Raw genomic sequence first — 25116 nt, 5'->3', positions numbered from 1 at the left:
TTGTATATGCACGTTATTAAAGCTAAATACACTACCTCTTTCTAAGGTACACAGTTCACATTGTAAAATTCATATTCCTGCATCAAGTTTGTGTGTTTGTGTGTGTTTTAAGGAATTTATTCTATGTGACACCAAGATGTTTGCGGTTGGCTTTGGTTTGATCAATTACACATCTGATTCAAATTAACTGAGTTGACAGTTTGCTGATGAAACCATATGGCAAGAACTACTGTGGGTAAAAAGGGAAACAACTTTTTCAAAAAGCACCATTCAACTCCAATGACTATCTACCTCATTTTTTTTTTTTGGCTTAATTACTTCTAATTTCACTATCTAGTCTTATAGACAAACTCAATGATCACACTTTAGATAAAGCTTGGAGCAAATTCACTGACAGTATAGCATATATAAAAAGGAAGAGTATTAGATCGAGCTGAATTCTAAATGCAACAGGAAGCCACTAAGGATTCTGATCCTGGAAGCAATAATCATAGTTATGCTTTGGGAAGATTAATCTTCTTTCAGTATATAGAATGAAATAGGAAGACTGAGAATGACAAAAACATTACAGGTTTCCCGTTATCCTAAAGTAGAGTGTTCCTAATGAAACCTTTCCTAAGTCGAAATGGTGTAATGCGCAGAAGCAATTACCTTAATTACCTTTGTGCTAACCGATGCACAAAATAAACCCTGAAAAAGCACAGATGCTCGCAGAAACAGTGCAAAGCTATACGGCTTGATGCTGAGATGATGAGTAGTTCCCAGGCAAGGAGCTTGGCAAGGCCACTCATGCTGCTTGGGGTGCGCCCTGCCTCTATAACAGCTAGCTGCAAAACAAACGCTGAACCAATTTTTGCTTTTCACCTTTTTTTATAAAAGTGAAAATCCTCTTCAGATTTCTTTCAGTTAGTGAAAACAGATACCTTCTTAAAACTGAAGTGGCGTAAAGCAAACTTTGTAAAGCAGGGGATACCTGTATTATATTAATAATTTGAGGCAGTGAAGGCCTGAATTACAGCAGAACTGGGAAGGACAGGCAACAGAGACGAGGACAGCACAGTGGTTAAAAGCATGGACTTTGGAACCACACTGCTGTATCCAAATCCTGTATCCAAATCCTGGCTCTGTCCCTTGCTAGCTATATGGCCTTGGACAATGTCTTATCCCCTGGGCCTCAGCTTCTTTCTCTATGAAAAGGGGACGATAACATTACCTACTCCTCATTAGGTTATGAATAAATGTTTATAAAATGCTTAGCTAAGAATATTATTTGGGGATAAAACACAAGGACTTAAAGACTAGCTGGATGGGAAAGCTGAGTAAGATAAAAAGATAAACTATAAGCGTGAGTTTTAAAATTCTGTAACTTGAAGAAAACTTTAAAAACACAGACACTAAAGGGTAAGTTGGCAATATTTATCACTATGCATTGCACAATGTTTTTAAAGAGTAAAAGACCAGAGACAATTTAAATATCTATCAATTGTGTGGCTGGCACCTTGCTGTACACCTGAAACTAACACATCATTGTAAATCAACTATACACCAATAAAAATTATTTTTTAAATTTGTGTGGCTGGTAAATTAGTGTACATCCATACAATGCAATACTTTCAGCCATTAAGAAAAATCAGATCAATCTAAATGCACTAATATAGAACAGTCCCCAGAATATATTTTCAGTAAAAAGAAAAAAAAAGAAGAAAAAAGGGCAGGTGCAGAAAGAATATTTTATGTTCTACTCTAATTTGTTTAAAAATAACGTTAACATACACCTATATGCATATATATGCGAATTCTAATTCTGGAAAGATACACCAGAAACTAACAGATGATACCTCTGGGGAGAGACTAGAGAATCAAGGATCTAGGGAGAAAAGAGATTTTGTCTCCCTTGTATACTATTTGATTTATCATGTTTATGCAGTGTTTTTTAGTTTAAAAAAAAATAATGAAAAAAAAATGACAGGCAGGGAAGGTTGAGTTCAATAGTAAGAAATCATATTTACATATTTAAGTGAACATAAATTTATGTGTTCTACAAGTTTGCCCAGTATAGATTCTGGTAACAGTCTAACGATCTGGGGGTTCAAAACACTAAAGACTTTTTTAAAAAAAAGATGGTCTTAAAAATAGCTCAGGGAGAATAAACAAAATGAACCTTAAAAAGTATCCAGGCTATTAAAAACTAGGCTGCATTTCAAAATTCTAAATTTATATGTCAGTTTGTGATTTGAAATTCTGAATATGGTTTCCCATGTTACATACAGTTAGTAAGTCCCTAGGCCACCCCACAAAAGCCTACTACACCCACAATGATAACTACAGTACTGCAGTGATAGCAGTAGAGAGTCCACCATTTTAGAACCTTATCTTACTCAAGTTCTCAGGCACATCTGACAAGGTGAGCTCTCCCTCCTTGAAACAATTTCTTCTCTTGGCCTTTGTGAAACCAAGCAGCCCTGCTTTTCCTCCTATTTTACTGACCTTCCTCACTTGCTTCTCCTTTCCTTCTCACCTTCAAGAGTCATAGTCTTCTGCCGCTATTTCTATTTAATCTTTCTTGGTGATCTCACCTAATTCAGTGACTTTAAATACCATCTGTATGCTAAGAATTCCAAACTTTATGTCCTGAGCCTCCACCTCTCCCTTGAGTTTGATTTATATATGAAGACTGCCTCCCTATATCCTCTACTTGGAGGTCAAACAGGCATCTCAAGCTTAACACAGCCAAAACAGAACTCTTGATTGACCCCTCACAATCCTGCTTCTCTCAGTCTGCTCCATCACATTTAATGACACCATCATCCATCAAGTTGCTCAAGACAAAAACTTTGGAGTCATCCTGATTCCTCTCTTTCCTTCATATTTCACAGTAAATCCTGTTAATGCTACTTTCAAAATATATCTCATACTCAATGACTTCTCACCACCTATACCACTGTACCCTACTCCAAACCACCATCATCTTTTTAGGAGACTACTGCAATACTTTTCTAAATGGCCTTGATGCTTCACTTTTACCAATTCCCACAATCCATTCTCCACCCGGCAATTAGAGAGAGCTTTAAAACATGTAAATCACATCACATACTCCCCTGCTTAAAACTGTCCAATAGCTCCCCTTCTTAGAATAAAGAAAGGTCACAAATTCAGTTTTAGACATGATAAACTTGAGGGGTAAAAGCCATATAAGTGGAGACATGGAGAAAGCAAGTATTTGGCCCTCAAGAGAGATTTGGGCAGAAGTTACAAAGTGGCCTTGCTTATTAGCATATGAATGAAAAATGAAAACCATGGATTTGGAAGAGAATACCTAAAATAAGTGGAAAAAGAAGGGCAGAGGCAAGGGACCAAGACTTGAGAACTCCAATAACTTAAAGCTCTGGTAACAGAAGAAGGATCAACAAAGAAGACTAAGTATGAGAGGCCAGACACATAAAAAGAAAACCAGACCTGATGCCAAGGAAGCCAAGGAAAAAGGACGTTTCAAAATGAAGAGAGATCAGGTAAGATGGAGACTGAAAATCAACCACTTGATTTGACAATACATAAGTCATTTGCGACTTTAGCAAGAGCTACTTCAAAGACAATGAGGAGATATGGCAATGAAGACGGCAACTCTAGTCAATGCTTTCACGAACTTGATTATGAAAGAAAAGGGAGAGACCAGAGATATAAAGCTTGAGCAAGCTCAAATGCTATAGGGATGATTTAATGGAGAGAATGAGGTTGAAGACACAGATAAGTGACAAAAATGTAAATTTTCTGAAAAGGCAGGAAGGGATGGAATCAAGGCACAGATGGAAGGATGCAACAACTATTTCTGATAATACTAAACATAAAATTGTACTTGGAAAAAAAGTATTTGGAAAAACCACACAAAAATTGTATGTGCTAAATTCCTAGGTTAAAAAAGTGTATTAAGACTTATGTAATGTAAAATAATCTAAACTCAACTCTTTTGCATGAATAACTATAGACACTGACAATTACTAACTCATTCAATAAACATTTAGTAAAAGTCTGCTATAAGCGGGGCAGTGTTCTAGTCTCTGTGGAAGGTGACAGAGAATAAGACATTATTTTTGTCTTTAAGAAACCCATTGTTAGTAAGCAGATAAGTGTGAAAACAAATACTTGCAATTCAGTGTAATTACTGTGATCCTTTGTAAATAGAAAGGAAGGTGGTGACACAAAGAAGAGGCACAATAGCATGGACTGTGAAGTCTAACAGACTGGGTCTGAATCCTAACTCTGACATCTATTAGCTGTATAAACTTTGTGCAAGTTCTGTAGCTTCTCTCTAAGCCTCAGTTCCTCATCACAGAAGGGGATGAGAAAGTTAATTACCTCACAAAGTTATGAGGATTAAATAAATTAATACCTGCAAAACACCTTGAACAGAGGCAGACACACAGTAACTACTCAGTACAAGTAACTTATTTGTATCAAAAGAGAGAATAGAAAAAAAGCTGTATAAAGTATACTCGGGTGGGTCTTAGAAGACAGTAGGAGAATGGCAATCTAGGAAGAAAAACTGTTATGTGCAAAATCATGACACAGTGTGGTACTGCAGGAAACTGCAACTTAAAAAAAAAAATCTCTCCCAACCTAACTTCTTCCAAGAATTTAAGGCAACTAACGGCAAATAGATCTATAGCTGAAATATAAAATGAAAGACATAAATGGCGAGGCTGGAGAGGTAGAACAGGAAAGACAGAAAAGTTAGAGTAAAGAGGAAAAACTGACACGACTTTATGACCAATTGGATAAGGGGTGAACAAAAGAAAGGAATCTAATGTGATTCTCAGATTTCTGGCTTGATTCACTAAACTGATGAGGTAGCCATTAAATTAGAATTAGGAGCATAAAGGGAAGAACAGGTTTGGCAGGAAAGATAATGAAATTGTTTTCAGACATGCTGAATTTAAGGCACTCATCAGTCACTTGGGTGGCAATGGCAAACAGGCTAGGAAAAGAGGTCTGGATTGGAGACAGATTTGGATGTTGTCAGGATAGTAATGATATCACCCAGGGGAAAACATAAGAATAAGGAGGGAAACAAACAAACTAACATATACTCTTGGATATCAATACTAAGGGGCAGATAAAGAAAAACTAATGAGAAATTCAAGCGATTAAAAAGGATAACTAAGAGCTCTTTAGGAATACAGACTGTGTCTAGTTATGTATTCCCATGCTTTAGTACGGGAGGTAGTCAAAATCAAAATCTAGAGAAACTGGGTAGGATGAAGACTAAGAGATACTAATGGATTAAGGTAAGTTATTACCTTACCAAGAGCACTTGAGTAGAATGATGGAGGTAGAAGTGAGACTGCAATAGACTGAAGAGGAAAAAAAGAAATTAAACAAGAGAGTCTATTCTTTCTGAAAGCTTGGCTGTGAAGGAAAGAAGTAAAATAGCACATCAGCTAGAAAAAAGCCTAAAAGGTTATTAATATGATAAATTGAGAAGAAACAGATTCTACTTGATAAAATAACAGAAAACATAAATAAGTGTTTATGAGTAAAACATTTAAATATAGAACAGCTTTAGGAGAATCCCAAGTTGCTACTAGTAATATGTACTTACTTATATTGTATTAAATAAAACATAATTCACTGATAAAGAACTAAAAGGAAAGCAAAATATCAAAATGTTGACACAGTTGTCTTTATGTGGAATTACTATAGATGATTTTCCCCTTGTTTCAAGTTTTCAATATTTTCCAAATTTTAATAATGAGCTTGTATTCCTTTTTTTAAATCAAAGTATAGTTGATATACAATACTATATATTTTACAGATATACAATATAGTGATTCATAATTTTTAAAGATTATACTCCATTTATAATTATTATAAAATATTTGCTATATTCCCCATGTTGTACTATATATCCTTGTAGCTTATTTTCTACCGAATAGTTTCTTAATCTCCTACCCCTATGTTGCCCCTCCCCACTTCCTTCTCCTCACTGGTACCCACTAGTTTGTTCTCTGTATCTGTGTCCGCTTCTTTTTTTTGCTTTATTCACTAGTTTGAGGTGTTTTTTTAGATTCCACATATAAGTGATATCATACAGTATTTGCCTTTCTCTGTCTGACTTATTTCACCTAGCACAGTGCCCTCCAAGTCCATCCATGTTGCTGCAAATGGCCAAATTTCATTCTTTTTTATGGCTAAGTAGTAATCCATTGTATATATAAGCCACAACTTCTTTATCCATTCATCTGTTGATGGACACTTGGGTTGTTTCCTTATCTTGGGTATTGTAAATAGTGCTGCTATGAGAGCTTGTATTCCTTTTATAGTGGTGGTGGTAGGAGGTGGAAGACAGTAAGCTTTACCAAAATTAATGATACTTCAGGGGCAGAAAAGACTTAAGTGATTCTAACTTGAGGAAGATAGATAATAGAGAAAGATGAAATATTAGCAGGCAGAGAGCAGAAAAGAAATGGAAGGAAAAAAATAAAACCAATGCAGAAATGAAATCTTCATTGTAAGTAGCACAAAGGAGTACAGACACTGCTGAAAACACAGTAAAGGACCTGGACAACAGAACTGAGAAAGGCAAGCAAGATATAACCTAAATGGGAAGGAAATCCAAAAAAGAGGGGATATATGTATAAGTATAGCCAATTCTCTTTGCTGTACAGTAGAAACTAACACAACATTGTAAAACAACTATACTCCAATAAGAAAATTTTTTTAAAATACTGTTTTCACCCCCCCCAAAAAAAGATATAAACAAACTCTGAAAACCATAAAACATTGTTGAAAGAATTAAAGAAGATCCAAATAAATGGAAAAACATCCCATGTTCAGGGATTAAAGGACTTAACATTATTAAGATGGTGGTATCTCCAAACTGATGTACAGATTCAACACAATCCCTATGAGAACCCCAGCTGAGTTCTTCATACAAATTGACAAGCTGATTCTCAAATTTATATGGAACTGCAAGGGACCCAAAATAGCCAAAACAAACCTGAAAAAGAATAAAGTAGCAGAGGGACTTCCCTGGTGGCGCAGTGGATAAGACTCTGCGCTCCCAATGCAGGGGGCTGGGGTTCAATCCCTGGTCAGGGAACTAGATCCCACATGCATGCTGCAACTAAGAATTCACATGCCACAACTAAGGAGCCAGCGAGCCATAACTAAGGAGCCAGCGAGCCGCAACTAAGCCCCGGTGCAACCAAATAAAAAATAAATAAATATTAAAAAAATAAAAGAATAAAGTAGGAGAACTCACACTTTCTGGTTTCAAAACTTGTTCCAAAGCAACAGTAACAGAGGCAGTGTGGTACTGGCACATGGACAGATATTATAGATTAATGGAATCAAGAATCCAGAAATAAACTTATACGTGTTTAAAGTCAACTGATTTTCAACAAGAATGCCAAGACCATTCAATGGGGGAAAGAACAGTCTTTTCAACAATGGTGCTGGCACACAGGACAGTCAGTTAAGATAACCTTTACCACAAACCAAACATAAAAACTAACTCAAAATGAATCAAAACATAAATGTTAGAGCAAAACTTTAAAACTCTTAGAAAAAAACACAGGGGTGAGTTCTTCATGACCCTGGATTTGGCAAAGGATTCTTAGATATGACACCAAAAGCAAGAGCAACAAAAGAAAAAAAATAAGATAAATTGGACTTCATCAAAGTTTAAAACTTTTATGCTTCAAAGAACACAATTAAGAAAGTGAAAAGACAACCACAGAACAGGAAATATATTTGCAAATCATATATCTGATAAGGGACTTGTACCTAAAATATACAAAGAGCTCTTACAATTCAATTATTATTGTCTTTATTAAGACAAATAATCCAATTAAATATTAAGCAAAGGATCTAATAGACATTTCCCAAAGAAGACACACAATTAGTCAACAAGCACGTGAAAAGATACTCAATGTCAATCATACCTCAAAAAAAAAAAAAAACCAGAAAGAAAGGAAGAAAGCAGGAAAAGAAAGAAAAGAAAAAGAAAAAGTGCTTGACATCATTAGACATCAGGAAAATGCAAATCAAAAACTACAATGGGATGCCACTTCATTCCCACTAGGATGACTGAAATCAAAAAGTCAGATAACAAGTGTTGACAAGGATGTGAAGAAACTGGAACCCTCTTATACCACTGGTAGGAATGTAAAATTCCAGCCACTTTGGAAAACAGTTTGACAGTCCCTGAAATGATTAAACATAGAGCACAGAGTTACGAAATGACCCAACAATTCTATACCTCGGTATATACCTAAGAGAAACGAAAATGTATGTCCACAGACAGATCTGTACACAAATGTTTACAGCAGCATTATTCATAATAGACAAAAAGCGAAAACAATCTATATTTCCATCAATGGATAAACAAAATGTGGTATATATCCATACAATGGAATATTATTTAACCAGAAAAAGGAATGAAGTACTGATACCTGCATCAAATGAATAAACTTGGAAAATAGTATGGAAAGGGAAAGAAGGCAGTCACAAAAGACTCTATGATTCCATTTATATGAAAAAGTCCCTAATAGGGAAATCTATACAGACAGTAGATTATGGTTGCTTAGAGCTGGGATAGTGGGTAGGGGAGGATGGGAATAGGAGGATAAGGAAGTGACAGCTTAAAGGACATGGGGCTTCTTCTTGAAGTGATGAAAATGTTCTAAAATTGACTGTGGTAATAATTCCACAAATCTGAATATACTAAAACCCACTGAACTGAACACTTTAAATGGTGAATTGTATAGTATGTGAAGTGTATCTCAATAAAGCTACTAAAACCACAGGAATGGAAATGTTAAAGTTTAAAAGGATTAACCACTATTGTGCCAAAGAAAATAAATAAATAATTGAACTGCAAAATATTTAGAAAATAACTACAAGAAGCCTACAACCTATAAGACACAACTCAAGTAGTATTCAGAAGAAAACTCATAATTTAAACACTTAGAAAGAATGAAAAGAACATTAAGCATCTAACATAAGAAGAGAGAAAAACAACCACAAAATAAACCAAAGGAAATCTAAAGGAAGGATTTAAAACATGAAAGAAAAAATTAATAAGTAAGAAAAAAGAGAAAAATAATAGAACTAATTTTTTTAAAAATCCAAGAGTGGGCTTCCCTGGTGGCACAGTGGTTAAGAATCCGCCTGCCAATGCAGGAGACACGGGTTCGAGCCCCTGTCTGGGAAGATCCCACATGCCATGGAGCAACTAAGCCCGTGCACCACAACTACTGAGCCTGCGCTCTAGAGCTCGCAAGCCACAACTACTGAGCCCGCAAGCCACAGCTACTGAAGCCTGCACGCCTAAAGCCCGTGCTCCGCGACAAGAGAAGCCCCTGCAATGAGAAGCCCGTGCACCACAACCAAGAGTAGCCCCCGCTCACCGCAACTAGAGAAAGCCCGTGCACAGCAACGAAGACCCAACACAGCCAAAAGTAAATAAATAAATAAATAAATAAATTTATTAAAAAAAAAAAATCCAAGAGCTGGTTCTAAACACAAACAAACAAAAAAAAAGGGCAAGGCCTCACATGTACAAAATAAGAAGTAATAATGAGTAAAGTGATAATGTAGTCACAGACACAGGAAATTTTTTTTTTAATCGTTAAAGAGTATCTTGCTCACTTCACACAAATGATTTTGAAAACTTAGATGAAACGGATTATTTTCTAGGATAATATAAGTTAGCAAATCTTCCTCTCAAAGATATAAATTATAAGCAGTCAAATTATCATAGAAGTAAAGAGATAATTGTCAAAGAGCTATTCTCCCCCCGAAATACTCAAGGTCCAAGTAATTTCACAGGCAATTCAACCAAATCTTTAACTTCAATGCCATTTAACTGGACAGGGAAAGAAAAAGAAAAAAGCATAGAAAAATAAAGAAAAGTTTGAAATTATTTTTATGAAAGTGGCATAATCTAACAAAGATAAAATACATAAAAGAAAACTACAAAGCAATTTAGCTTAAGAAGAATGATGCAAAATTTCTAGATAAAGTTTAGCAAATAGAACCCAACAGCATGTTTTAAAATAATAATACATAATAACAAAGTGAACTGATTCAGGAAAGCAAGGATGGTCCAGTAATAGTAAATCTATTAGTACAATTCACCACAATAGTAACCAAAGGAAAAAAATTACATAATTCCCACAGAGGCTAAATTTCACTTCCATATTTTAAAAAATCTTAATAAAATGGTAAGAGCTGACTACTTTAACATAATATGTGTACTTCAACCTAAAGTCAGGTCTAATCTTAATAGGAAAGCACTAAAAAAAACTCGAATTGATGTCAGGAATAAGGCAAAGATCCACTACTATCTTATCGTTTAATATTTTTGGAAAGTACGAGCCAAATCAATTTGACAAAAGAAAGAAATAAGTATAAAAACTGGAAAGGAGGAGATAAAATTATCTTTACTTGGTAATGATATGATTATTTAACTGCAAAACCCTAGAAAAACAACTGGGAAACCATTACAGATAGTATGAGAATTCCAAAGGTGGCCAGGTACAAAATTAATACTCAGAAATTAATAGCACTACCATATTCAAACAACAAGATAAAAGATATAATAGCAATAGAAACCCCATTTACAATAGCAACAAAAAAGATAAAACACCAGGAATAAACATAAAAGAAATGTGAAAGGTCTACATGAAAAAAACTTTAAAATGTTATGAGGGCTACAAAAGAACTCTTGAACAACAAGAAATGAATGTACACCCTGTTCCTGAACAGCAGACTGAACCTCAAAAAGATGTCAATGATCTCTAAATCAATCTACAAATATAATGCAGTATCAATAAAAATACCAAAAGATGGGGAAGGGGAGCTCGATAAACTAATTCTAAGTTTTACAGAACAAGCAAAGAATATTCAGGAAAACTCCAAGAAGTAGAATGAGAGAGGACTATAATCAAAGAATGGGGTCACTAGGTATAAATAGGTAAACTGATCAATGAAACACAATAAAAAGTCCAGTAAGAATGCCAAATTATAAGTAGGAACTAAGCACACCTATAGATAATATTTCAATACTGTGATAACTGGGTAGCCACCTAGAAGAATAATAAATTCCTACCTGAATACTTTACATAACAAATTTTGTATGAATAACTTAACTTAAAAATAAATGATAGGGCTTCCCTGGTGGCGCAGTGGTTGAGAATCTGCCTGCCAATGCAGGGGACACGGGTTCAAGCCCTGGTCTGGGAAGATCCCACATGCCGCAGAGCGACTAGAACCGTGAGCCACAATTGCTGGAGCCTGTGCTCCGCAACAAGAGAGGCCGCGACAGTGAGAGGCCCGCACACCGCGATGAAGAGTGGTCCCCGCTTGCCACAACTAGAGAAAGCCCTCGCACAGAAACGAAGACCCAACACAGCCATAAATAAATAATTAATTAATTTTTTTTAAAAAAGATAAAATTACCAGAAAAAACACAAGAATTTTAATTTTAATTAGAAATAATATTGAAATAGGAAAGGCCTTTCTTATGACAAAAAAACCTAAAATCCAAAAAAAGATTAATAATTACAACTACAAAAAAACTTTAATTTCTGCTGAAAAAATATACCATAAACAAGGTTAAAAGCTAAATGAAACTGTGACAAATATCTGCAACACATAACCAAGGCAACTAATTTCCGTAAAACAGAGCTCCTATAAACAATTAAACATCCCAGTAGAAAAATGAACAAAAAATATAACCAGATGAATAAGAATGATAAACAGATGTTTTAAATAAAGGAAACAAATATGGCTGTATGGTTCTTATACCTATTGAAAAGATGAAGAAAAATATACCTTTTAAATTGGCAATGTAAAAAAAGTTTAATAACCCACTCCGTTACCAAAGGTATGGAAAGCCAGAACTCCAGCACCAGTAGTGGAACACAAACTGGTACAACATCTATGAAGGGCAATTTGACAATATCTATCAAAATTTAAATAGCACATATCCTTTGACCCACCAATTGTATGTCTAGCAATTTACTCTAAAGGGATATTAACTGTATCATCCTTTGCTTTAGCAAGACTGTAATCGTTTTAAATGCCCATCCAAACAAAGAAATGCTACCATTTTTCTCCCCTCCTAAACACACACACACACACACACACACACACCTTTCTGAAAGATACACAAGAAATTAGTTGCTTCTAGGGAAGGAAGCCAATTAGCTTGGGTCAAAGGAAGAAGGAAAATCTGCCTTTTACCATTTGTACCATTTGTATCTTATATCATAAACATATATCACATTGAAAATTTTTAAGATTTTCAGTATTATTTTTACCTAGCTTTACCAATTGTTATATTTTCCCTCCTCTTTGTCAGTTTTCCAGTTCCTACATTAGCAACAGTGTTTAACTGTTTCCCCAAGCAACACATGGCATTTACTCAAATTCACACAGTTAAATCACAATAGTAATGTGGGTTCACTGTCCCCATGATCTCCTTGCCCCTGAGCTCTACACCTGCATACTTATTCTACAGAGAGCACTGTCCCTGTTCTTTACTGCATATACAGAGATTATGAGTTAGGAGAAATCCAGGACTAAGAAGCTATGAATTTCTTGGCCTGTGGGGCAAACACATAATCACTATTGTATTTTAGGAGACAGAAAAAAGGTAAGAAGCTGCTCAAACAAGGTTTCACGAAACACTACTTGTGCTGCCACCGTGGATGCAGTCTAGTCCACTATTTTTATGTTTAAGAAATTGATTGTATCCATTTTTCCAGAGTCAATGGGGCTACAGGGAATTGAACCACACTAACCAATCACATTCACAAGAACTTAACTGCTTACACATAATGCCAATGTATTAATTTAGAATTTAAGAATATATATGTATGTGTATGTATACATGTATATATACATATATATATTTGATGCATATGTGTATATATATAAAGAGTAGCAAATCATGCATATCGAGGAATCACACACAAATGGTAATATATGCCCAAGGAGAGCCACATGATAGCATGAGTGTGTATAGGGAGGAGAACAAATAGAAGGTCAGAGAAGACTTCCCTGAAAAACACAGTGTGATCAAGCTGAGATCCAATGGGAAATAAGTTTAAAAAAAGAACAGAAGGAGGAGTAAGAGGGTTGCTGGATGATGGAATAGTAAGTACAATGGCACTGTGGCAGAAGGGAGCATGATCTAAGGAGGTAGAAAAAGATCAAAGAGCAAGACAACAAGATGTAGGGTTATCTGGAGAGCTAGAGAGGGGCCAGACCATGCGGTGGCTTTTAGGCCATGTTAAGGATTTTTGCCTCATCTTAAGAGCGATGAAAAGCTAGTAAAGGGTTGTAAGCTGAGATGAGAACAGACTTGTGCTTGCAAAAGATTAGTGTGCTGTACAAACTGGAGGGCAAGAGTAGAAGCAGGAAGACTGCTTAGAAAGCTGGTGCAGGAGACCTAAATCAGGGATGATGGCAGCAGGGACTGGAGTTATGGCACAAATAAAATAAATAGGACTTGGTGATTGATTACACCTGAAATGCAAGGAAGAGGAAACCCTTAAGGAGGATGCCCAAGTTTCAGGTTTGTATAACTGCAGGAATAAAGATGCTATCCCTGAAAGAGAGAACACTCCAAGACCAGGTTGTTTTGATTTTGTTGTTTTGTTTCTTTGGGGGCTAGAGAGAGGGTAGATATGCAAAAAAGTAAGAAAGGGTTCTGAGTGCCCAGTATCTGAAAATCTTGCTAGAGAAGGATGAAAAGTGGAAAACGGGATTAGAATTCAAAGGTGGGAGAAAGTTAGCTCAAACTTATTATTTTTTAACCTCCATGGTCAGCCATAAAACAGGCCTAGAGATTTCTACCCCTCCCCATCACCTAAAATCTTTTTAAACATATCAAAATAAAATCTTTCAGTCAAGGGGAGAGGCAAGGCTTAAAATGCAATACTTGTAAAAATAAAGAATTGGTGTGAAAGAATTTCAAAGTATATACTGAAATATCAGATGTTCTTAATTCTGAGAGTGAAGAGAAGACAGAGGCTTCCTACTTGGGGAAGGAAGAATTAAGTGCCAGTCAAGGAGAAAAGAAAGCAGAAAAGAAGAGCTGATGGCCCCACTGCATGAATTTTCACAGTTTAAACACATTTATCTTTACCTCTGGACAAATGGGTGTTCTTGGCCTTGTGTGCTAAGAGAATGCAGAAATAGCTCCACACCTAACCCCCTTTTCAGAAATTATGGCCTCCACTGCCATCAGGTGGTGGCAGTGAGGAAGTGCACCAACCAGTTTCTTCGAGCCTGGGAATGCCTATATGAAGCCTATGGTATAATTAATCTAAGATCAAAGACCTAAGATTGCAGTAGAGGACAAACTAGTTATAGTCTTTGGTAACAGATTTATCTTCTAACCTGTCAATACACAAAAATGAAATATTTTGCTATTAATTTGGGGTAAGAAAAAAAGATTTCTCCTTTTTTTCTTTTTCATGTTAAAGAGCATATATTTAGCAATTTTAAGAATACCCAGTTTGATACTATCATCTCAAACCCAACTTTTGGTGTATTATATATTTGACTAAAACTGCTTCACTGTTAATTTTAATGGCGCATATAAATGAATTCATGTGCATTTCTAGCATACATCAATAACCTTATCACAAACACAAGCAATTGTCTCATTGAATATGCAAAATTCCCTTTATCTTCAAATTAATCAAATAATTTTTGACTACTTAGAAGTACAAGGTATGGTAGTAAACACAATTCAAAAACCCTCATATTCTCAAAACTCATCAGCTAAACAAATATATCACTGATAAAATCAACTTCAATCTTATTCACAAAAAACATGGTGAAAGATTAACACACATTCTTGATAGTTCTTGTCATGGTAAAAATAAGCTTGCCCAATATAATATTTGACATTCTGGGCAGTACACCTTCATTCTACTATACTGAATATTCACTTACAAATGTAGTTCTTTAAATTTGCTGCACACACACATCGATTTGATTTGTCTGTCTTTCAAGGCATCTGAACACAAGGACACAAGGATAGGAAATTGTAGGCAAAAACGTGAAATTATCACATTGGGTACATTTTTCCAGTTCTCAATCAGCTGTTTTCATATGGTAGACACAGCATAATTTTGTCACTGAGTATATTCCTGATCTTCATTTTCTCCCGTTAAAATCCATACACACTATCTATTCTGTCTCTGTACCTTCCAGAATATTAATAATTCAACTAGTTTTCCCTAATTCTCTTGGTTCTGCTTCCCACCCACCTCCCACCCACCCCACTTCCTCCTCCTTTCTTGTTTCAGAATGCCTAACTCTTACACACTAGAGGTGGTTTTTTTACAAAAATCACTCTTTGGGATGCTCTTCCCTTTTCTCTCCTTAAAAATAATTTCCCACAGCTAGGCGCCAATGTCTTTCTTTTACAAGATCAAACTGCGGAAGAGGACGAGACTGGGAACCGAGTAAGCGAACATTTGAGAATGTCAATGAGACAGCGGCCTCTCCTTTGAAAAGAAAACACAACTCTCAGCACAGAGCTTTCAACAGAGCAAAAATACTTTTTTTTTCCCGCTGTGCTCCTGTTCCCTCCCCAACCTCAAAGACACCTTTCCTTTTCTCTAAGCCCCAGTCGCTTTGCTATGCGTGGGGCCTGCCTTTCCTCCTCCCAAGGAAAAGAAAGACAGGGAGAAAAGAAAAGGTAGCAGTCACCTTCCCGCCGCGCCCGCGAGCTGTCAGGACCGTGCCCTACGACTCACCTGGCAGGTGCGGCCGCCCGGAGAGTTGCACGAAGCGGTTGAGCTGGCCGGTCCCCCGACCCCCGCTGCCCCCACTGCCCCCGCCGGCCCCGCTACCTCCGCCGCCGCCGCCGCCACCGCCTGCGGCGCCTCCTCCCCTCCGGCGGTTCCTGTCCCAGCCCTGGGCGGCCGACATGACCCGCTAACAACGGCTGCAATCCGGTCGCGGCAGCCCGTGGCCCGGCGGCACTACCCGAGCCTCCTTCCTGGGCTCCTCAAGAGACCCGGGAGACAGGGGAAGGGGGAGCGCCCGGTCTCACCAGCGGCCAATGACTGACGGACTTGGTGACAGAGAACCAATGGCCAGTCGTCTTCTTGGTAGGTGGAGGGAGGCGGGGAGAGACGTGGTAACCATAGCTATGGCTAAAAAAAAAAAGTGGGGGGAGAGAAAGGCAGAAGCAGCCACTCATCACTCGCATCCACCGCGCTAAGCAAGCCCGCGTCGCGGTGACTCCTGCGGGATCAGGCGAGCCAATCGAAGGCCGAGTGAGAGAGGTCACGCCTGCAGAAAGAGTCCCAGTGGCGACTCCAGGCGTGTCAGGATTCAGGAACGGGACGCGCACATAATACAGATATTTTGAGGCAGTACTGTGTTCTGCCAGCTTTACAGGCTGAGATCCGTTTCCCACACTACACAAAGAGGTCTCTTCGAGGGGAAAAAAACAGGGGGCGGAGTCAAAGCTTAACTGTAAGAATGAGGTTTCATTTGTCTTGTCTTTCAGTCGACTGGCGGAACTCCTCCCTAATTCAATATAAGCCACGTCCCAAGCAAACAAACAGTTTTAAACCTGGTTAACAAACATGGGAAGATGTTCAAGCTCACCAGTAATCATAGAATACAAATTAAGACCCCAATGAGAAGCCGTTTCAGGCTTATTACGTTAGAAGGATTGTTAAAGTAACACCCAGCAGTGAATTAAGAGTCCCAAGAAAAATGTTCTTTCATAGATGACTGATGGCTATGTAAATGTTTTTGTTCAAATTCCTTTTTGCTCATAGAAAATTTGAATCAGCTGGAAGACAGGAACAGGTACGGAGGATCAAGATCAAAGAAAAATGTAGATGTACAGATCAGGAATTCCTATTGTTCCAAAATTAAACAGAAAATTTGACTTTGAACTTACTGGGCACAGTGCAAAGTGGGAAAATAGATTGTTCACTGACGTTTATGAGTGGTAAGGGAAAACCATATTAATTCCTCAAGGGAAACAAAACTTTCCAAGATTCTTAGATCTGGTGGCTTTTTTTTTTTTTTCGTGACGTTTCATGTAGGAGAACCTTATGTGATGCAAAGAAAAAAGAAAATCTGCTGGAGCTGAGGATGCGTATCCTCTTGGTGCAAATTTCATGTCCCACTGGCCCCGCCTCCTTATTTTGCTACTTTCAGGCCCTGTGGGCAGGTATTTTACCCATGAAGCATTAGAAAGCACTGCTTACAAAAATGTTTGAGACCTGAAAAAAAAAGTCTATGGCTCTAAAATATGAAAATCAAAATTAATCAATATTAATTTTTATAAAGAAAGTGCAGCATTGAGTAACCAAATAGTAGATGAAGAAAATTTTCTTTTTATAGGAGTATTCCAAGTAATAAATAATGAGTGATAGACTATCACCATTTTGCAACCTCTAATGAATTCAGAGATCAACCCACTGAGCATCAACCAGTGCTGTTATCACAAAAAGAAAGTTGAAACATACATGCCTCTAGAATGTAAACATGACTATGAAGTAGTCTTGTAGGAAAAAATTGAACCTGAATCCCATCAGAGTTCTATATCTAACCACCAATTTATAGGAAATATGGAGGACAGAGGAACATTAAAAAATACTACAGGGCTTCCCTGGTGGCGCAGTGGTTGAGAATCTGCCTGCCAATGCAGGGAACACGGGTTCGAGCCCTGGTCTGGGAAGATCCCACATGCCGCAGAGCAACTGGGCCCGTGAGCCACAATTACTGAGCCTGCGCGTCTGGAGCCTGTGCTCCGCAACAAGAGAGGCCGCGATAGTGAGAGGCCCCACGTACCACGATGAAGAGTGGCCCCTGCTTGCCACAACTGGAGAAAGCCCTCGCACAGAAACGAAGACCCAACACAGCCATAAATAAATAAAAATTAAAAAAAAAATAAAAAAAAAACTGCTACAGAGATGCAGAAAGCAAAATCCAGACTATTGATATTCTACAGGATAAACAAGCAAATTTCTTCAACAAAAATTCCAGAGGAAAAAGATTTGAAGGGAAATAAAATCTATAGATTAAAAAGAGACTTGTGATGATTGTATAACTCTGTGAATATATTAAAAATCTTGACTGGCATTGGTTGCACAACTTTGTTAACATATTAAAAACCACTGAATTGTACACTTGAAAAGGGAGAATTTTATGTTATGTGAATTATATCTCAAAAAAATTTTAAATAACATGGGAGGAGTGGATGGTGAGATAGATGAAACAACATTGACTTCATTTTAAATCAGTGAATTATATCTCAATAAAGCTGTTTTAAAAGAGAGCAACTTAAGAGGTATATCAATGAATTGCAATAACAGTCACCCTTTAGTAGCATTACCAAACCAAACTTGGGTCCACTCACCCATGCACAGTAAAGCCAAGGAAGGAATGTGCAGCGTTTACTGCAGGCGCCAAACAAGGAGTAGGGGCAGCTAATGCTCAAAAGACCTGAACTCCCAGATGGATTTTAGATAAGGGTTTTTAAAGGCAAGGTGAGGGAGAGTCACAGGGTGTGTGATCAGCTTGTGCATAATTCTCTGATTGGTTGATGGTGAGGTAACAGGGTGATGTCACAGGGGTTACCATCATCAGTCTTTAGGCTCCAGCCTGTCTGGGGGCTAAGTGTTCATGGTTATCATGCAGTTAGCTTCTTCCATCTGGTGGGGGTTTCAGTATCTGTAAAACAACTCAGGAATGCACATCAGACACTGTTGTCTATGTCCTTCAGGGAGGAACTAAAGGTTCTGTAACTATACTATATGGCTGATCTATTGTTTAAATTGTCACCAGTTCTCCTGGCCCAACTGCTATCTTTTGTTACATGTTCACATTCATCCAGACATTAACTCTTGAGCCAGCCTTTTGTGACTTAGGGGAGGCCTGAGAGACTAAAGCTTTTCTACAAACAAGCAGCAGGCAGAGGACATGGGGTGGGGGTGGGGGTCTGTCCTGGGAAGACCCCTAGGGTGCAATAGTAAGCCTTATGTGAATACTGATTCATAAAAACTGGGGCAAAAAGCATTGATGAGACCACTAGAAATCTGAACCCTGAATATTTTATGACATTAAAGAATTGTTAATTTTTAGGTGGAATAATATTATTGTGGCTATGTTAACAAGAATCCTTTTCTTTTCGGGTTTTTTTTTTTGGCCGTGCCACATGGCTTGTGGGATCTTAGTTCCCCGACCAGAGATTGAACCCCGGCCATGACAGTGAAAGCACCAAGTCCTAACCACGGGACCACCAGGGAACTCCCCAAGAGTCCTTATCTTTTAGATATACATGCTGAAATACGTGTGGATAAAATTATATAAGTCACTTATTTGCTTCAAAATAATATAGGAACCAGAAATTCCACTCCTAAGTGTATACCCAAGAGAAATGAAAACATACGTCCACACAAAGATGTGTACATTGCTGCTTATAGCAGTATTATTCACAATAGCCCAAAAGTAGAAAAAACCCAAATGTCCATGGACTGACGAATAAACAAAATATGGTATATCCATACATGGAATATTATTTGGCAATAAAATATGGAATATTATTTGGCAATAAAAAAGTGGAATACTGATACATGGATAAATGTTGAAAAATTATGCTACGTGAAGGAAGCCAATCACAAAAGACCATATATTATATGATTCTGTTTATTCAAAAATGTCCAGAATAGGCAAATCCATAGAGAAGGAGATTGGTGGTTGCCAGGAGCTGGGGGAGAGAAGAAGGAGTACAGGGATTCTTTTTAGGGTGACGAAAATGTTCTGAAATTAGATAGTGGTGATGATTACACAATTTTGTGAATATATTAAAAACCACTGAATTGTACACTTGGAAAAGTGAATTTTATGGTACATGAATTATATCTCATTAAAAACAATTTTTGATGACACAATCCTTATCAATCCTTTTGATAAGGAGGGAGAAGTGGATGGGGAGCTAGCCCACCTTTGTATATGTTAAAAATTCTTCATAATAAGAAGGAAAAAAATCTACAAAGATAAGATGATATTAACCTATCAACTGAAAACCATCTCATATAGTTACGTAAATATATAACCAATTTAAATTCCAAGAACAAAATGAAAGATTTTTTCTGAACTAAATTTAAAATTATTAAATTATTTTAAAAGCCTTTTAGGACTTCCCTGGTGGCTCAGTGGTTAAGAATCTGCCTGCCAATGCAGGGGACACGGGTTCGAGCCCTGGTCCAGGAAGATTCCACATGCTGCAGAGCAACTAAGTCCATGCTGCACAACTACTGAGCCTGCACTCTAGAGCCCGCAAGCCACAACTATTGAAGCCCACGTGCCTAAAGGCCGTGCTCCACAACAAGAGAAGCCAACGCAATGAGAAGACTGCGCACCACAACGAAGAGTAGCCCCCGCTTGACGCAACTAGAGAAAGTCCTCGTGCAGCAATGAAGACCCAATGCAGCCAAAAATAAATTAATTAATTAATTAATTTTTTTTAAAAAAGCCTTTTAAAAAGGTTACAGCTGATTTTTAATGTGGAGTGTGGGTACACTGATGGGTATCAACATGATTTGAAGAGGGGCCTTCAAAATAAGTGCATGCAGACAATATGTACCCACTAACATGATGTAATATGAAGTACACAATATCACCTATGAAGTAATTATGCCAAAAACATTAACTTGAATTAATGAAGATATAAGTGCTAATGTCCAGTTTATAGGAACTTTCAGGGGACAAAGGAACAAGTTAAATGGCATGTGAAATGATCTAACAAATCCAGAGGGACAGTCTCCATAATAGCTAGACTGATCTTGCCAATAAGTCAATGTCATAAAAAACAAAATGAAATAACACAAAAACAAAATGGGAGGGTGGTAACCCCTAATGACATAATAGATCTAAGCAATGATAATCAATGGCTGCTAGCACAGCAAAAAGAAACCAGCAGACATTAAGTTGATGAAGTGTTCTTACCAAAAAAATAAAACCAGAATCTGAATAAAGTCAAAGTTTTAGCTCTAACTACCAGTTCACAGGAAATAAAAGGACAGAGAATATGTTAAATGATATCTTAGGGATGTAACCTGGAAAATATATAATGTGGAAAACTCTATAGAACAAATAGCCTGTTTTCTTCAACATTACATTTCAAGGAGAAGGAGGAAAAGGAAACCTACAGATTAATAGAGTTTTAAGAGACATATCAACCAAACGTAGTGTTTGAGCCTTTTTGCATTTTGATTAGAATAAACCAAATATTTTTTTTTATTGGAGTATAGTTGCTTTATAATGTTGTGTTAGTTTCTGCTGTACAATGAAGTGTATCAGCTATATGTATACCTATATCCCCTTCCTCTTGGACCTCCCCACCCCACCCCACCCATCCCACCTATCTAGGTCGAAGCAGAGCACCGAGCTGAGCTTCCTGTGCTTTATAGCATGCCAAGTATTTTTTTAATGGGAAAATTTGATTGGACATTGGATTATATTCAGAAATCATTGTTAGATTTTTTTAGGTATTGTCGATTTTTTAAAGAGCTCTTATCTTTTGAAGAAGCAGACTGAAATATGTACAGGTAGAATGTTATGATGTCTAGGATTTGCTTCAAAATAACCCAGGAAGTTGGGCATGGGATACAGGATGAGAATGTAGATTAAACAAGGATGTCCATGAGTTGATGCTTAATGTTGCTAGGTGTTGGGTACTTGGCGTTCATTACACTATTATCTTCTTTTTTGAATATCTGAATTTTTCCCTCGTAGAAAGGTTTTTTAAAAAATAGTTCTTAAGGGAACTCCCTGGCCGTCCAGTGGTTAGGACTCGGGGCTTCTACTCCAGGGGGCACGGGGTCCATCCCTGGTTGGGGAAGTAAGATTCCGCATGCTGTGCCACGCGGCCAAAAAAAAAATTCTTAAAAGAACAATTTCAGATTAAAGGAAATTTACAACAGAATGTATGTGGTCCTCTTGAACAAATCAACCTTAAAAAAAATTGGGGGAAACAACTGGAAAAACTGGAATTTGGAAAGGGTATTAGAGGATATTAGGGTATTAATGTTATATTTGTTAGGTGTGATAGTTATATCATGGTTATATAAGAAAATCTACTTTTTAGACATGCATAATAAAATATTTAAAATATTTAAGAATGGACTATCATTACGCCTTGAGACAGCAGGACCATGTCTACCCTCCTGAGGCTTACCTACGAAGATAGCATGATAAGCAGTTAGAACTCGCAGTTGATACTAACTCAGAAAGCAAGTCATTTGGAATTAGCAAGAAGTCTGCATTGAGAATATTTTCCAGGAAATTCTGTTTTGTAAATGTTAAATACAGTGATTCAAACAAGTTTCCAATTGTTTTCCAAAAGAGATTCTGTAATTACAACATTTGATGTAGTGAGGAAGTAGAGGATTGGGGAAGTGGTGAAAAGCACTATTTATATTATGAAAGCTAGTTTTACTTATCATACTGGTGTCTTAAACTCAACACTGCACTGTGTAACCCAGTGACTCCCAATCCTGACTGCAATTTGGACTAACCTTAGGCCATCTTGGAAAATATTGATGTTCGGACTCTATTCAGACTAATTAGATCAGAATCTCTGGAGCACAGATGTTGGCCATACTTTTAAATTTCTCCGAATTATACTAATCTATAGCCAGAGTTGAGAAAACAAATGCAATCCTCTGAACCCCAGTTTTATCACATGCAAATGAGAGTAATATCTTCTGTTTTAGCAACATCTGAGCGTTATTGTGAGAGACCAATGAAATAGGATATGTGAAAGTACATGGAAAAGTATAATGTTTCACCTAAATGTAAGGTCATAGTCTCATGTTAGCAATCAATGTATACAATCCTTTAAAAATGTTTACTTCTTGGATTGTTGGTTATTGTTGTAGATTAAATATAACCCAGGATCATATAAATTCCTTGGTGAATAGTCAGAGGTGACTAACTGCTCGTCATCAGCCCAGATCAAATGAGCATTGATATTTAGAAGCCCAAAGTAATATCTTAGTTTACTTAATTACAAAAATTATAAGCATTACACATACAAGCATTACACACATATGCATCATACATATAGATGTCATAGAAACGCAAAGTACAAATTGTAGCTAAGGCCGCCGAAGGGAAAAAAGGAAGAGGGCTCCCATTTATTGGCCACCTTTTGTGAACTAGGTACTTTTATGTATATTATCACTACGGTATTTTTTGAAACATTAAGTCATGAAATTAGTTTAGTGGGTTATAATCAGTAACTTTTTTTTTACCACTATAAGTCTAGTTATGATATGTCACCATTCAAAGATATTACAGTTATTGACTATATTCCCCACACTCTACATTCCATACTCATGACCGGTGACCAGAATTTCTTAAATGAAATACAGTGGAAAAAGAAGAATAAAAATATGAGCATGAGAAAAGGACTGAGAAGGTTTTGGATTTTTTTTTAAATATATTTATTTATTTATTTATTTATTTATTTATTTTTGGCTGTGTTGGGTCTTCTTTGCTGTGCGCGGGCTTTCTGTAGTTGCGGTGAGCGGGGGCTACTCTTCGTTGCGATGTGCGGGCTTCTCATTGCCGTGGCTTCTCTTGTTGTGGAGCACGGGCTCTACAAGTGCAGGCTTCAGTAGTTGTGGCACGTGGTTTCAGCAGTTGTGGCTTGCGGGCTCTAGAGCTCAGGCTCAGTATTTGTGGTGCACGGGCTTAGTTGCTCCACGCATGTGGGATCTTCCCAGACCAGGGCTCGAACCCGTGTCCCTTGCATTGGCAGGCAAATTCTTAACCACTGCGCCACCAGGGAAGCCCAGACCTGGGAGGTCTTAAAACATGTTGCCTATAGGTATTCAAGTTGGAAGGGCCTGCCAGGGAAGAATGGGTGGACTCTACTGCCCTTAAGCTCCCCTGTCATGATTCTCAGGCAGGTATTTGATCAACGGTAGAGCAGGCAACTAATATGTTTAGCATAGTTTTAGGTTCCCAGAAGCCCAGTAACATGAGCCCTGTTTCAGAAATGAATCTGCTAATTGTGAAGGCAACTCCTTGTCTTTCTCCTACCACTGCTTAAAACAAAACATTGAAACAAAACAAAACGAATTTCAAAGCTTTCATGTTTCTTTGTGTAGTCTGGACGTAAAGGCCTGAATTTGCTGTTGAGGTTTGGAAAAATGACCTTGGGCTTTACAAAGGTAAAACTAAGATTTTATTCTGGAGTGGGGAAGGAATTAAACAATTCTGCTTGAGATGACATTGGAAAGGTAAGCCTCATCAAGGAGCTTAGATTGAATCCTAATGGAGCGAGAAGCCATTGAAGGCTTTAAGCAGAGAGGTGACATGATCAGATTTATGTTTTCAAAGATTACTCCAGTGAATTGGGTTGAGGATTTATCCTAGAGGCTGTCCACCACCACAGGTCCGCCTGCCTATAGGCAGCAGCCTCAGGGAAAAGACCTCTGATCCCAAATATCTTCTATCTGCTGCACTAAAGATCTATCAGGTCACATTATGCGTGTTTGCAAGCAATGTAACTACAGATTGGAATTCTTGTTTAGGCTATGATTTAAATGCAATACTGTTCTAGCACTGAGCTGTGCGGTCTTATAACCATCAATTATGAAGACAACGTTCTTGTAGTGGTGTTCTGTAACTGAAAGACTGAACAGAATTAAACTTTAGTTTATTGTTATTTAATGTTTAGTTTTTTACTTGACATCAGGAAAATGACATAATGTAATGCAGTAATATATTACTTTAGTTGTTGCAGGCTAATGAGAAGAGGACAAGGGCTGCCATATAACATATAAATGTGCACTCTTTTTTTTTTTTTTAAATGTGCACTCTTAACAAATGAAGGACTGCATGACATCACAGAAGGCAACCCAAAAGCAAGTTTCACAGTGGTCTTAATGTTCCAAGTCCAATAAAAAGTAGAAGTTTATAAAGAAAACTGAATAAGGGTCAACCATTTTAAAAGTTATATGAATGAGTCATTTGAGTGTTTACTTATTTCCTTCAATAATCTAAAAGAAAGTCTGGGCTAAAACTAGACAATTTTTTCCAACGTCTGCAATA

At 37.4% G+C, this 25116-nt stretch overlaps 1 protein-coding gene across 6 annotated transcripts in view; it reads right to left on the bottom strand.

The window, feature by feature from the left end:
• Window positions 1-24838, bottom strand: part of KLHDC10 (kelch domain containing 10) — a 72264-nt gene extending 47426 nt beyond the window's left edge. For 2 of the 6 annotated variants that reach the window (XM_082399225.1, XM_082399224.1), the window contains exon 1: window positions 15780-24838. In XM_082399225.1, the coding sequence (XP_082255351.1) occupies window positions 15780-15954 (175 nt within the window). In that variant the 5' untranslated portion in view covers window positions 15955-24838. The remainder of the gene's footprint in view (window positions 1-15779) is intronic. The other 4 variants (XM_082399221.1, XM_082399222.1, XM_082399223.1 and 1 more) reach the window with 4 other exon arrangements.
• Between the last annotated feature and the right edge of the window lie 278 nt (window positions 24839-25116).

This window comes from Balaenoptera borealis (assembly GCF_965194805.1).
Source record: "Balaenoptera borealis genome assembly, chromosome: 7".
Classification (NCBI taxonomy): Eukaryota; Metazoa; Chordata; class Mammalia; order Artiodactyla; family Balaenopteridae; genus Balaenoptera; species Balaenoptera borealis.
This window is presented reverse-complemented; position numbering and strand designations above follow the sequence as displayed.